Source organism: Rhineura floridana, chromosome 13 (genome assembly GCF_030035675.1).
Source record: "Rhineura floridana isolate rRhiFlo1 chromosome 13, rRhiFlo1.hap2, whole genome shotgun sequence".
NCBI classification, from domain to species: domain Eukaryota; kingdom Metazoa; phylum Chordata; class Lepidosauria; order Squamata; family Rhineuridae; genus Rhineura; species Rhineura floridana.
Genome location: NC_084492.1, coordinates 2,904,126 through 2,917,932, shown reverse-complemented (window position 1 = coordinate 2,917,932; position 13,807 = coordinate 2,904,126). Strand labels below are relative to the sequence as shown.

General features: G+C 47.4%; 1 protein-coding gene across 7 annotated transcripts in view; it reads left to right on the top strand.

Annotated features, from left to right (window-relative positions):
* Positions 1-9,160, top strand: part of NDRG4 (NDRG family member 4) — a 102,302-nt gene extending 93,142 nt beyond the window's left edge. For 5 of the 7 annotated variants that reach the window (XM_061593647.1, XM_061593648.1, XM_061593651.1 and 2 more), the window contains one exon: positions 1,182-1,374. In XM_061593647.1, the coding sequence (XP_061449631.1) occupies positions 1,182-1,372 (191 nt within the window). In that variant the 3' untranslated portion in view covers positions 1,373-1,374. Of the gene's footprint in view, positions 1-1,181; positions 1,375-4,687; positions 8,493-9,081 lie in introns of those variants that run through there. The other 2 variants (XR_009758797.1, XM_061593649.1) reach the window with 2 other exon arrangements.
* Positions 9,161-13,807: the final 4,647 nt, after the last annotated feature.

The window sequence follows — 13,807 nt, the reverse complement described above, 5'->3', positions numbered from 1 at the left end:
GCTGGAAAATTCCATCCAGAAACCAGGAGTGCATGATGTGCTCATCCTCAATTGTATTGTCAACAACAGCGCATAAGTCGGCTGGGCAGGGAGGACTGGATCCACTCCCCATTCCCCATGCTTGGACCAAACAGATGATTGGCACCATTGTTGAGAGTCTGCTCTTGGATGCAGACCCTCAGGCCAGGGGAGTAGCTTGCTGCATGTGCTATACAAAAGCCATGAGGAGTGTCTATCTATGGACAAGGACATGTGGGCATTTGGAGCTGCTGTGCATGTACTCCCCAGTCCTGTGAATACTTCTGGCATGGTGGGTACAGTTTACCGCTGGCTCCAATGTTTAGGATAAATGGTTTGGTAAATGACAGTCATTAGGTATCTTATACATAAATAATAAATCAGAATAATTTGTCTTTGTGAAATTCCCCCTTCCTTCCTCCCTCCCCCCCCCCATCTCTCTTTGGTGGTTGGTTGTGGTGTTCTTGTCCCGTTTGTTTGCTTGCTGTTGGTTAGACAAACCTTGACTGTGTTTTATCCTGGAAGAAGCACCTCTTGCCCCCAACCCTCCTCATCCAGACACTAGACTTTGCTTCCACCTCCTGCTACTCAACCCCCTCTGTCTCTCTCTTAGTTGCTTACCTAAAGGATCGAAGGCTGAGTGGAGGATCAGGTACCCCTCTCATCTGCTCACTTTCACACCCACGTGCTGCATGTTGTGTGCCCCTTGCCTCCGCGCACTCTGCACATTGCTTATGTACGGAGCATGCTTTTCTGCTGCAGCTTCCATAGTTGGTCCTGTGGTGCAGGCAAGTTTTAAAAGAGACAACAGAAGCTGAAATGAGGAGAGGGACATCAAGAAAGCTGCATCTGTAGACTGATTTGTGTATTGTGGGAAGTGCACAGCTCTGTCATTTGGATGTTATTTAGGGAAACAATCTTCTCACCAAAAGATTTACCACTGCACTTCCTCAAGGCAGCCTTCCTCAACAATGGGGCCCTCCAGCTGTGTGGGACTACAGTGCCCATCAGCCCCAACATCCTGTGTCCATGCTGGCTAGGACTGATGGGAGCTGTGGTCTAAAACATCTGGAGGACACCACCTTGGGGAAGGCTAGCCTAGAGCATAACAAATGCTTTCTTTGTGTGAACATTTATACTGAGAGTTTCATCTTCCCACACAGATGCAACAGTCACAATGTTTGGGCAGAAATGTAGTACCAGAGTGAATCCCAAACCAAGTTGTTCCTTTTGGGTTTACAATTTCTCAACAGCTGTGCATGCGTGTGCCAGCATGCACACATCCATTCTTCATCCTGGGGTATCCCTCTTGGAGCACAAGGCCTTTAAAAAAAAGGCTTATGTCCAGACATGACATTTTCACACATCTGATAGCATGGAAGTTGCAATCAAGACTGCACCCTTGTGATATGCATTTTCTGGATTTTGCTTATGTTGGTGCAGAAAGGGAATTGTGCTCAACTGGACTGCAGAGTTGGAGGCCCACTTCATGGATGGGCACGTGAGAGCCTCAGAAAGCAGAGTTCCTATAGCCCTTGACCAGCCTTGTCAATAAACCCACAAAAGTTACTCACCTGTGGTTTTTTAATTTCTTTTTACTAACCTGCTAAGAGGCTAGTAGCCTGTGTTTCCATGCTAGCTGTGGAGAAGGGGAAGGCCTCCAAGTGTGCTAATGGACAGATGGATGGAAGCCCCCTGCCCTTTTCGCACTAGCTCGCTTGTTTGCTCGCTCACCTGCATGGAATTCTGTGCTGCTAGTTGAGAATTGTTTCGTACCTGGCTGCTCTAAAGCAAGGGTGGGGAACCTGTGGAGCCCTCCAGATGTTGCTGGACTCTCTAACTCCAACCAGTAGCATGGCCAATGGTCAGGGATGGTGGTATCTGGAGACCAGCAACATCTAGAGGCTCCCCACCCATCATCTAAAGCACAAGACTTCCGTTCACACATGCAGATATGAGTCCTGGGTAACCATGAGAGAGGAAATGCTGCCCTTGCATTTTGAAGCAGCCTGTGGCGCTGGGGGTTGTCTTCTTGGTGAGAGAGGTGCCGCTGCCTTGGGCTGTCTGTCATCACAAGGAAAGCCTTTCTTTGCAACTCACCCAGGCAGCATCAGCCGTGGCAGACACTTGGATGTCTTCCTTCTTCTCTCGTCACTCCTTTCCCTTTCCTTAGTGGATTGGGGGGGGCAGGCAATCTCTCCCACCCTTTCTGTTCTCTTTAAAAATGTTTGAGGCCCATCACCCCACTTTTTCTCTTCACTTGTCTTTTCTCTCTTAAGAAAGTGAGGCTTTGCACCTGCCTTTCTCTGCAGCAGGGGCCTGCAGTTGGTGGGCCAGCCTCAGTGAGACACAATTGCTGCTGCTCTACTCAGAGGAACCCCAGATCAGGATGTGCCCCCCCTCCAGCCCTCTCTTTGTCTTTTGTCTGCCATGCTTGTATCACTTGCTGCTATGTCGGGCATCGCTGGAGATACTGCCCGTCCAGCTGAGTCTCTTTGCTGCCTCGGCCTTCCCCGTCCAAACACAGCCCTTGCGTCTCTCTTCGCTACCTGTCTGTTCCTTGGCCGCTCACAACAAATACCTCCTGTGAGGGGAGCATAAAAAAAAGGGGGTGGGGGGAGGTGACACTTCTAGGCATCCTATGGCCTCTCTTCTGCTCTTTGCAATTAGGAAGTAATCAGGTGGTCATGCTTCAACCTCTGCAATTTGTCTACTTGATGGTCTCCTGATCTCTCTCATCTTCCAGTCAATTAACTGAAACACTTTTTAAGAACCTTAAATTGTGCTCTGGAACCTTCCTATTCGTGGCACATTTTCCCCTCTTGCCAATGATACCATAATCCCAAATGCTGGTTTGGTGTACCCTAAAACCTCTAGCCTTGAAATGCCCGGTGGGCAGGTGGAATAAGTCTTAGTGAAGCCTCTTCTAACGTGTCGCCCTCCATATATGTTTTGGACCACAACTTCCATCAGACTCTGCCAGCACGGCCACATGATGCATGGACTGATGGCTGTTAAAGTCCAAGATATCTGGAGGGCCCCAGGCTATGGAGGGCTGTCCTAATAGTTTGAACTGACCCTGGCAGGGCAATGGGGCTGCATGCGAGTAGCTGAGGAGGGTGCAATGACAGCTGGGATATTTACCCCAGAGTACAGGGGTGGGGAATCTTTTTCAGAGTGAGGGCCACATTCCTTTCTGGCCAACTTTCTGAGGGCCACATGCATCACATGTAATTTTTACCTTTGTACAGTAGGCTAGTTTCCTGACCCCCTGCTCACACACCCCTCTCTGTCCTCCATCCAGACACAGAAGAGGAATTATCAGAGTTCAAGGACATGTTCCAGCCAGTGAAAAACACTCATGAGGAGCATGAAGCAGGGTCAATGGGTGCTGTGGCCTGCGGTGGGACCCAAGGGCCAGCTAAAAAGGCCTTGAGGGCCACATGTGGCCTCTGGGGCTGAGGTTTCTTACCCCTGCCATAGGCCCTGATGCTAGGAAAGCATTGTCTGGCTTTGGGGAGGTCTATGTAGTTAATGCATGGCAATCTAGCAAACTGGAGATGCCGATCACAATGGTAGCAGTGAGGTAGTAGGTAGGGCCTCAGAGAGAAGTGCATCGTTTCTAGGACTCAGAAATGGACACCCGTCAGTGTGCTCCGTAGCTGCTCCAGGAGGAGGTGGAGGAACTGGCCCTGCTCAGCTGACTCCTTGTGCAGAAGGCCATGAGCGGCCTGAGCCCCAGAACCAATGGGAGAGTATAGAACTGGGCTGGGCTTTGTGTGGCCTCCATTCGGCCTCCTGGTGTACCAGGGGCAGGACCCACTAGCTCTGCCCTCAGGCCTGTCATCTCTGCCGCCTGCATCGGTCTTAATGCCTGGCGTGACAGGACATACCCTAACAAGCTTTGCAGGGCCTTGTTTTTTGCCTCTGTGTCCCTTTCTCCCTTCTGTCAGAAACAGATGAGAGGCAGAGAAGGAGGATATCCTCTGGTGACAGGTTAGGGGTGTAGGCAAGAGAGCCGTTCATGCTCAGAGACAGGGAGGGAGCAGGGCTGAGCAACACACTGCAGGCTTTACCTGGAGAGGGTCTCACGTTCAGTTCCTGCTGCATCTCCAGTTAAAAGGACTGTGGGTAGCAGCAGGTGGGAGACCTTTGCCTAAGAGAGCCCCTGTCAGCCGCCGTTGACAATACTGGGTATCCTGACAAACAGGGAGCTGTGTTTTACCAGGCCAGGTGTGTTCTGTGTGGTTCTTCCCACCCGACATGGAGCAAAGTCGGTGGCTCTTAGGGCTAGCCACATGATGATGATGATTTATTACCTGCCCTTTACCCAGAGGCCCCAGGGTGGGTTACAACAATTTTAAAACACATAATTAAAACAGTTAAAAACACCTTAAACAGCCAGACCCAAAGGCCTCCCGACTCGGGCAGAATGGACTGCTTGCTCCCACCCACAGCTGGCCTGAAGTAGTTCATCTCAAGGGGAGGCACATGGCTGAAGCTTGTGGGACTGAAGGCTGGATTCTTGATGCGCTCCAAGACAAGGCGGTCAGTGTTGCTTCCCTCTCATGTGGCAGCTTTGCTCGTCTTCGTGGTGTTTGCTCCGCCCTCCATTCTTGCCCCTTTTGCTCCTGCCAGCAATGTTGATGCTCTTTCTGTCTCTCCCCAGTGCCCTCCGCCAGCATGACGCGCTTGGCCCGCTCCCGCACGGCCTCCCTCACCAGTGCCGGCTCAGTGGACGGCAGCCGCCCCAGAGCCTGCACCCACTCGGAAAGCAGCGAGGCCATGGGGCAGATCAACCACACCATGGAGGTGTCCTGCTGAGTGCCTCCACCGTCTTCTTCCTCTTCCTCCTCCTCCTCCTCTCCATCTTCTGCACAGGTGATCTTGAGGCTCCGCCCATCCAGTCACTGTCCAGCTGGCTCCATTCTCTGCAGCTTCCTGTGGCTTTCCTTTGTTTTGCCGTGTCTTTATCTTTCACGTTTTGGAATACGCAGGTAGGGATGGGGGACAGTGGGAAGCAGAAGCTTGATGCCCTCGGGGGGGGGCATAGGTGCCCTTTTGAACTAGTGAGGTTCCCTCGGGCTGGTTTCTTGTAGCAGCACGGCTGGCTTGAAAGAGACAGGCATTTCCCTCTGCACACCTTGAGGCAAGGCAAGCAGTTTACACCTGGCTAGCCAGGGGCCACTTCCTACAGAAAGACTACTTGCCCTGAAACAGCTTGTAGCAGAAGGGGGCTTGGTGTACCCCTCTGGTGGTTTGGGAAGGAGGGATATGGCAACCTTCAAGGCAGATGCCCACCCCACCCCCAGCTTTCTACCTGGACGTTAACCTCCCCACCTCTTTCCCCTGGAGCACAAACTTTAAGTCAACATCTTTGGAAAGCCTTTTTGGTGGTTTAAGGGAAGCTGCACTTGACTCTATGCCTATAGGATTTGCCATGAAGGCAATGGAAATGAGGGCTTTGCTGGGGAGGAGCCCCAGCACAGTCAAACATTCTTCAGCTGCCTTAGAAAGTTATGCAAGGGGAGCTCCCTGCACCATTTACTGACACCTTCTTGCCCTGAATTTACATGTAAATTCAGTCAGAAACAGGACATGTGACACCTTGAAGTTGCAGCCTTGTGGCCCCCCATGTGCTAGGAATGCACAGCAGGATTCTCCCCCCACAAGGGAAGGTCAGGATCTGTTTCAGGGCTTGTTTAGAATTCTGTAAAGCCCTGTCACCCTAGTCAAGAGCTAGTGCTATAAATGGTCTCTGGGTAAGACAAGGTGTAATATAAGCTGCCACCAACCACCCTTCTTTTTTATTTATTAAAAAGGACAGTAAGTGACAGAAATTAAACAAAAATATAGACTGTGCTAACTTTCTGTTCCCATTGAAAACAATGCAGAGTTATGCATTGCCTTTCGGCTCAGCAGGAATAACTGTCTTCTTTTGAGAAGGAGCTTGCTCAGCGTCAGGGAGGAAGAGCTGAGGTCCAGAAGCACAAGGGCATGTATTTATTTATTTAAATATTTGTTGCCCATTCTTCATTATATCAACAGTCCCAGCTCAGGGTACATTAACAACTTTAAAATACAATACATAAAATTAAAAAACTACTTTTCCCAAGCTCAACAGCCAGCAAGGCATTAATTAATAACAGGCTCCAGCATTAATGTCCAGAAAATAGCTCAGCAAACTGATCCAATGTTGGCGCCAGCCATGCCGTAGAAGGGAGACTTCCATAACTGGGATGCCACCACCAAGAAGGCCCTCCCTTGGGAGGCCACATAACATGCTTCAGATAGCTGTGGCGTCACTGGGAGGACATTGCTCATAGATCTTAACGCACAGGCAGGTCTGAATGGGAGAAGCTGTTCCTTTAGCTGTCCAGGTCCCAAACTATATAGGGGCTTATAAGTCAGCACAAGCCTTTTTGAATACTAGCAGGGTTCTATTTACCATTTAGACGAGAGTGTCTTTAATTTGCAAAGTCATCACAACCATCCTATGAGGTAGGTTGCTGCTGCCTTTTTTTCTTCACATATTTGGAATGGGGCTGGGAGAGTGAAGTCACCCAGCAAGATCGTGCATGGCAAAGGTGACACTTGAGTCCCACAAACAGGCACAGTTGTCTGCCCACACAATCAAGTAACTTAGGATGTCACATTGCAATTCCTGCTATACAGGTTCAGCTCCGGAGCAGCACCTCGTTGAATTTGCCTGTTTTGAGGGGAAACACTTGCATTGATAGGAAAAAGCAGCTCTCTCCCCTAAAACAGCCTCAGAGGTGTTCGGTGGTGTCTCCTTCGTGGCACCATAGGGGTAAAAAACAAGCAGCCGAATGAGAGGTCCTGATCCCAACATTTTGTATGTAACATATTCTGCTCCTCAGAGATGTGATGGCTCATGTGAAGATGCTGGACCATTTACCCATGGACCATGCCTGTCCTTACACTGTTCCTATTGACCCACATGGACATCCTATGCTTAAGACCTTCACCCTGGCATTGTAAGGGCGGGCAGGACCAGGCAGTGTGAGAAATTACCAGGGGGGAGTCCCACTGCAGTCATTTTTGCTAAAAGAACTGTGCAGCCTCTTAGCCTTGCTTGCAAGGACCAGACACTCAAGTAAGCTGCTACTTTTTGGCTTAGGGGAGCTGTGCAATTGCTGGGCTTAACTAAAAGGCAAGCTGGGGAAAATGAGAGAATGTGACTAGCGTTCCTTCAAATTGTCTTGTATTCGTTCTTTCTAAAACTAGCCAAACATAGGCTCTCAGGATAGCAAAGTGTGCGATGATATGTGTAGGGTATATGAAAAACAAATTACTCAGAATGCCCTTAGTCCACCCCCTCATTCCCGGGAAGAGAACAGTTAGCAAGAATTTGCCTCAGCGTTTCTTCTGGAGTTGCACCAATTAATGTTTCTGAAGAGGCAATTCTCCCCATCGACTGGATTGTCGTAAGACTGCTGTTACATGAAGCAAGAAAGTCTTGTCTGTGCCACTAAAAGTTCCAAATGAGCCACTAGGCCCTTAACCTTCTTTTCCCCAAACTGCTGATCCAGCCAGCCAATCATTCTTGCTGAATCCAAATACATTCCTACCTTTTCATCATCCCATCTCAGACACTCCGTTCTTTTTGTTGAAGAAACAGCCCCTGCGACAGGGCTTCCCACATAAGCAAAGAGCTCGAGGGGGGAAGAGCTCAAAGAGCAACAAGCCGGTCATGGTGGTGGTTTGTTTCATCTATCTGCTACTCAGAAGGCTTGCACCTGTCTTTCTAGCTCCCGACAGCACACACACAAGGCATTTTGCATTTAAATGGTTTGATGTTGCCATAGCTAGTCCAGACACTCTCTGTTTGCTGTATCTTCTAATCTCAGACTCTTATCTTGTGTGCTTCCTTCTGAACTTTAAATATGAATGTTTGAAAGCTGTTAGGGCCCCCTTTTATTATAGATCAGCTTCCACCTATCTCTGCTCCCTCCAGACATTGTTGGATTACAGCTCCCGTCAGGCCCAGCACTGTATGGCTGCCGTGCTGGCTGGATCTGGCCAGATCTGTAGCCCAGGGTGCCTGCAAGATAGCAAGCTGGTGAAGGCTACTGTAGATACTGCTGCCTTTTTTTCTTGGTGTGTTTTTTCAGATGAGATAGATCTATAAATATCTATATATAAAATGTATCCTAGATTCCCCTTCCCCCATATACTTGTAGCAATTGGCAACCAATGTACCAGTTTTTAATTTGAAGCTGATCTAATTATTACTGGGGGGGGAGGGGAGAGGGAATTGGATTTTTTTTACATTTTCTTGATGACTTTAATGGATTTCCTTTTCTGTATGAGGTGAAATGTAATATTTTTGTGCATGATGGTTGTTAATGCTCTCTGGTTGCACTGATGCCACAATATCTACAAAATGTAAAACAAGGCAAAACAAACAAACCCATTTGTGTAATGAAAACTAATAAAGATATTAAGATCAAGCAGATTTTCTCTGGAGTGGAAACTGCAGCTTATTCAACGAAATTCATTAGTGTGACATTTATTTATTTACTTTACACCGGGGGGGGGATCTATCTAGCGCAGCAAGGCAGAGTGTTCTTTCCCCACTTCTCATGTGCCAACTTTGCAGGTGGGTGAAACTGTCCATCTGTCAATCACATGATGTCAGGTGGCCTTTTATACCCAGTGTTTTCCAGTGATTTGAACTGAGAAGAAAGCCCCATTCAAAGTGCTCCTCACAACATCTTCAGAAGCCCCTTGCAAAGTGCCATCTGATCCTGCGCTCTGAAAGGGGCTTTGCAGACATTGCCAGCCAGCTTCTGGGCGGTGCCTGGAAACAACCTTTCAGCCAAGCCCTGCTCTCATATATGCCATCGGGGTAGGGCAGGTGGGCTTGGCTTGGCTGAAAAGGCCTTTTGGGCCCAATGGGGGGGGGTCTGACCCTTGCTGTAGATGTCTTGTCAGATGTTAGTCCCACTGAAATCAGTGAGGCTTACTTCTAGGTAAGTGGGTATTGGATTGCAGCTAAGTACTGATACTCTCTACACCTTCTATATGTAATATCCTCAGGTAGTCATTACAACAAATTAAAATCAAACAAGAAGTCAGTGCAGTGGTATCAACATAAAACAGCAAAACAACACCAACTCAGCTGATGTTCAAAAAGGTCTGGAAGAATAAAAAAGACTGATAGGCACTGGAAGGACATCATTGTAGAAGCCAGATGAGTATTCCCTAACTGGGGTGCCACAGTCAAAATGGCCCTTCCTGTGGTTACCCCTTGCCTAACTTCTGAAGAGGAGCCCTCCAAGGGCAGTCATCATGCCCACCGGAAAAGACAAAGACATTTGGGTGGGAGCCTGCCAGGAAACCCCACCTGCTGATCTTCCTCTTACCCAAGGGCTGCACTTCTATTAGAAGGGAGAGGCAGTCTGCTCATGCTCAAAACAACACTCTTTTTGCATTGTTACTGTCTCTCTGTTGAGCCTTGGCTCTAAATTAAACATCTGTTAAGTATGTGCAAGAGAGCCAGTGCGGTGTAGTGCTTAAGGTGCTGGACTACGACCTCGGCGACCAGGGTTCGAATCCCCACACAGCATGAAGCTCACTGGGTGACCTTAGGCCAGTCACTGCCTCTCAGCCTCAGAGGAAGGCAGTGGTAAACCACCTCTGAATACCGCTTACCATGAAAACCCTATTCACAGGATCGCCATGAGTTGGGATCGACTTGAAGGCAGTCCATTTCCTTTCCTAAGTATGTGCAATATCTGGTGAAAGCTAAGCACCACCAATTTCAGTAGAATTACGCATGTACTGAATCTTTGTCACTGGATTCAACAGGCCTTCCATGTGCCTAACTTTGGCTGCATCATCTGTTCCCCCCCCCCGACCCCACACTGGTAGTTAATTTATTATTTACCAAAATAATATAGCGCTTGATTGTAAAAAACCTCCAAATTTTTTAAACAAATTAAAACTATTGATAAAACTATCAAACTGTCAATAAACCAAGAAATTAAAAATAGGTTTTAAACAAAACAACAACAAACTAAAAAGATTAAAACACATCATCATCTAGGTGTCTCAACAGGCTGACCGAATCAAAAAGTTTTAAGCAGGTGCCAAAAGAATACAGCAAAGGCGCCCGCCTGATGTCAATAAGCAAGGAGTTCCAAAGGGTAGGTGCTACCACACTAAAAGAACAATTTCTTACAGGTGTGGCATGAGAATTATGCAGCACCTGTAATAGGGCCTGTTCCACAGACTGAAGCACTCAAGTGGACACATAGGGATTTAGGTGGTCCTGCACATAAACTAGCCCCAAACTGTTCAGTGCTTTATATACAAATAGTAACACCTTGAACTTAGCCTGGTAACAAATCAGTAACCAGTGTGGGACTCTGAGCAGAGGTATTCCTATGCTGACAGGGTCTCACTCCTGTTAGCAATCTGGCTGCAGCATCCTGCACTGATTGCAGTTTCTGGGTCAGTACCGCAGGGCTTGGTCCTGGGCCCAGTGCTCTTCAACATTTTTATTAATGACTTGGATGAGGGGATGCAGGGGATGCTTATGAAATTTGCAGATGATGCGAAATTGAGAGGAATAGCTAATACCCTGGAGAATAAAAATAAAACAAAATTCAAAGGGACCTTGATAGGCTGGAGCACTGGGCTGAAAACAACAGAATGAAATTTAACAGGAATAAGTGCAAAGTTCTACACCTAGGAAAAAGAAACCAAATGCACAGTTATAAGCTGAGGAACACTTGGCTTAGCAATACTATAGGCGAGAAAGATCTTGAAATTGTTGGTCACAAGTTGGATATGAGGCAACAGTGCAATGTGTCTGCAAAAAAGCCTGGACAGCCACCTGTTTAAGGTGCTTTAAGTTGGATTCCTGCCTTGAGCAGTGGGTTGGACTCGATGGCCTTATAGGCTCCTTCCAATTCTACTATTCTACAATTCTAAGTGCAAGGGAAGCCCCACATAGAGCACATTGCAGTAATCCAGTCTGGATTACACCAGTGCCTGAACTACTGTGGTCAAGCGCTCCCAGTCCAGGAATCGTCATATCTTACCAGATGCAGCTTAAAGGCACTTAAGAGATTACCTGGGCCTCCAGTAACAGGGCTGGATCCAGAAGCATCCCGACAGCATACCTTCTCCTTCAATGCAACCCCGTTAAGGGCAGGCAATTCACCAATTTCTTGGACATGGGAACTATTCACCCACAATGCTTTCGTCTTGCCAGGATTCAAGCTCAGCTTATTTTCCTTCATCCATTCCACCCTGCATCCAGGCACTGGTCCAGGGCCTGCACAGCCTCTCCTGGTTTGAATGTTATGGAGAAATAGAGCTGAGGGTCATCAGCATACTGATGACAGCTTGCCCCCAAACTCCTACTGACTGGTTCCAGTGGCTTCCTATTAAATAGCATTGGGGATAAGAGGGTACTCTGCAGCACCCCATAAGTGCCATGGGACTGAAAAACAATCACCTAGCCCTACTGTCTGGATTAAATCCTATAGATAGGGCTGGAATCACAGTAACATGGTGCCCCCAATTCCCATTCCACAGAGCCGGTCCAGGAGGATACCATAGCCAATGATATCAAAAGCTGAGAGATCAAGAAGCAGGAGCAAGGTCACACTCCCTTGTCCCACTCTCCATAGAGGTCATCCATCAGGGCAACCAAGGCTGACTCAGTCCCAGGGCCAGGCCTGAACCCAGACTGGAATGGATCTAGATATTCTGTGCAAGAATGCTTGCAGGTGCCCCACCACAACTCTCTCCACCACCTTCCCCAAGAAAGGAGTATTTGCAACTGGTCAATAGTTCTTCCAGTCTAAGGGTTCCAGGACCTGTGTCTTTAGGAGAGGCCTCACCACCACCTCTTTTAAAGCAGCACGGACCACTCCTCAAGCAATGAAGCGTTAACGACACTCTGGACCCAACCAGTCAACACCCCACCCCCACTAGATGTAATAAGCCAGGAGGGAAAGGGTTCAAGAGGGCATGTGGTTGGACATGTAGCCTCCAGCCCCTTATCCACATCAGCTGACTGCATAAGCTGAAATACATCACCAACTCCAGCTTTGGGTACTTCATCTGAAACAGCACAATCATGGTATGACATGTTTTGGGCACAATCTAATACATGAGTTATGCTGGCTAATATAGGATTTGGTGGAAGCCCTGCTAGGTAGGCAGAAGGCAAGATGCTCCACCATCATGACATGTGCCAGCAAAACAGTGTCCACTATTGAATTTGCAAAGGTGCACTGGTGGAACAGATAAATGGGCAGAGTGGGAGGCAGAGCAGAGACAGTGTAGGGAGCAGTACACATACACCAACCCTGTGCTCTCCCAGGGCATGGCCTAGAGCAAGACACTTCCTTCACATTGTCTTCTAAGGGAGGGGAATGAAAAAGCCCTGCCCACATGTCATCAGGGCAGAGGTGCCATGGGAGATGTTGTTTCTCAACACCTAGTCACAGCATACCACCACCAGTGTATAAACTCTGCACAGGGGGGGCAAAAATCAGATGAGAAGATGTGTGTCATGGATGAGGTTACATCTTTCTGGCCAGAAACAGGGAGAAAGGGCAATCTGCACAAACACCCTCCTTTCTCCAAAGCACTCCTTGAAAGTTGAGCACATTGCTAACACTTCACTGAGAAAAATCCCGACAGGTACCTTGCTATAACACTATTCAACTGTGTTACCCATCTGTTGAAGCAAAAACAAAGCGTCTTATGGTACCTTAAAAACTAACACTTTTATTATGGCTTAATCTTTTGTGGACTGCGGTGCATTTCATCAGATATAAAGTGTCACCCTTAGTTGCAGGAACTAGAAACAGTGAAATGAAGGAAAGGAAATGTAGAAAAACACAGATAGTGGTAATTATGTTATTAACAGTGGTCATTCACAAAAAAGTGTTGATAAGACTAGCACTAGTTAGCCAATTAACACATGTAGTGTGATAAAAATCCATTGTGCTGATTTAATCCTCAAGTGATTATATCACCCAATGTGATTGCAATTCACTTGAACCAGGATGGAACCAGATTGCTGGCGCTTAAAATAAAAAAGGGGGAGGAGCAGGGAGGAAAGCTGACAGGAGCTGAGGAGGGTCCAGTTCAGAACAAATCTCCCCCCAGATAAAGACATTAAAAATGATGAAAATTTAAATAGGGGAGGCCTAGAACTAGGCCTTGTGAGTGCAGGGGCACAGGAGAGCACTTCAGGAAGGCCAAAGTGTCACAGACCAAATCAAAAGTGCCAAAGAGAGACCCTGTATAGAAATGTTTATCAGCTGATGCTAAAAGCCTCCAAGCCAAGATGGGAGAACTGGAATGCTTGGCAGAGCCAGATTAAGACATGCTGAGGCCCCAAAACCATGTCAAGATTCAGAGGCCCCATGCCATAAAAAGGAAAAGAAGTGCATTTCATTATAACAGAAAGGGTAACTCTTTAAAAAGGTAAACCATTATAAAGCATCATTTGCATTATCAAATAACTTAAGATTTCTTAATTAGCATATATGAAACGGATGACTTTACACAAGAGCAGTTACAGAGATTGGAATTCGTCAATGGAAGTACAGTGTAGCTTCTAACGAAAACTTTACTTGTATACTTGTATTCTAAACAAAACATATGCAGATTTGCAGTAATCCTATATGCATGACTGTATACCTTTAAATGAAAATATCTTATGATTTCTTACTTAGTATATATGAAATTGAAGACTTCTAATGTAAAGGAACACAAGAACATTACACAGATTAGC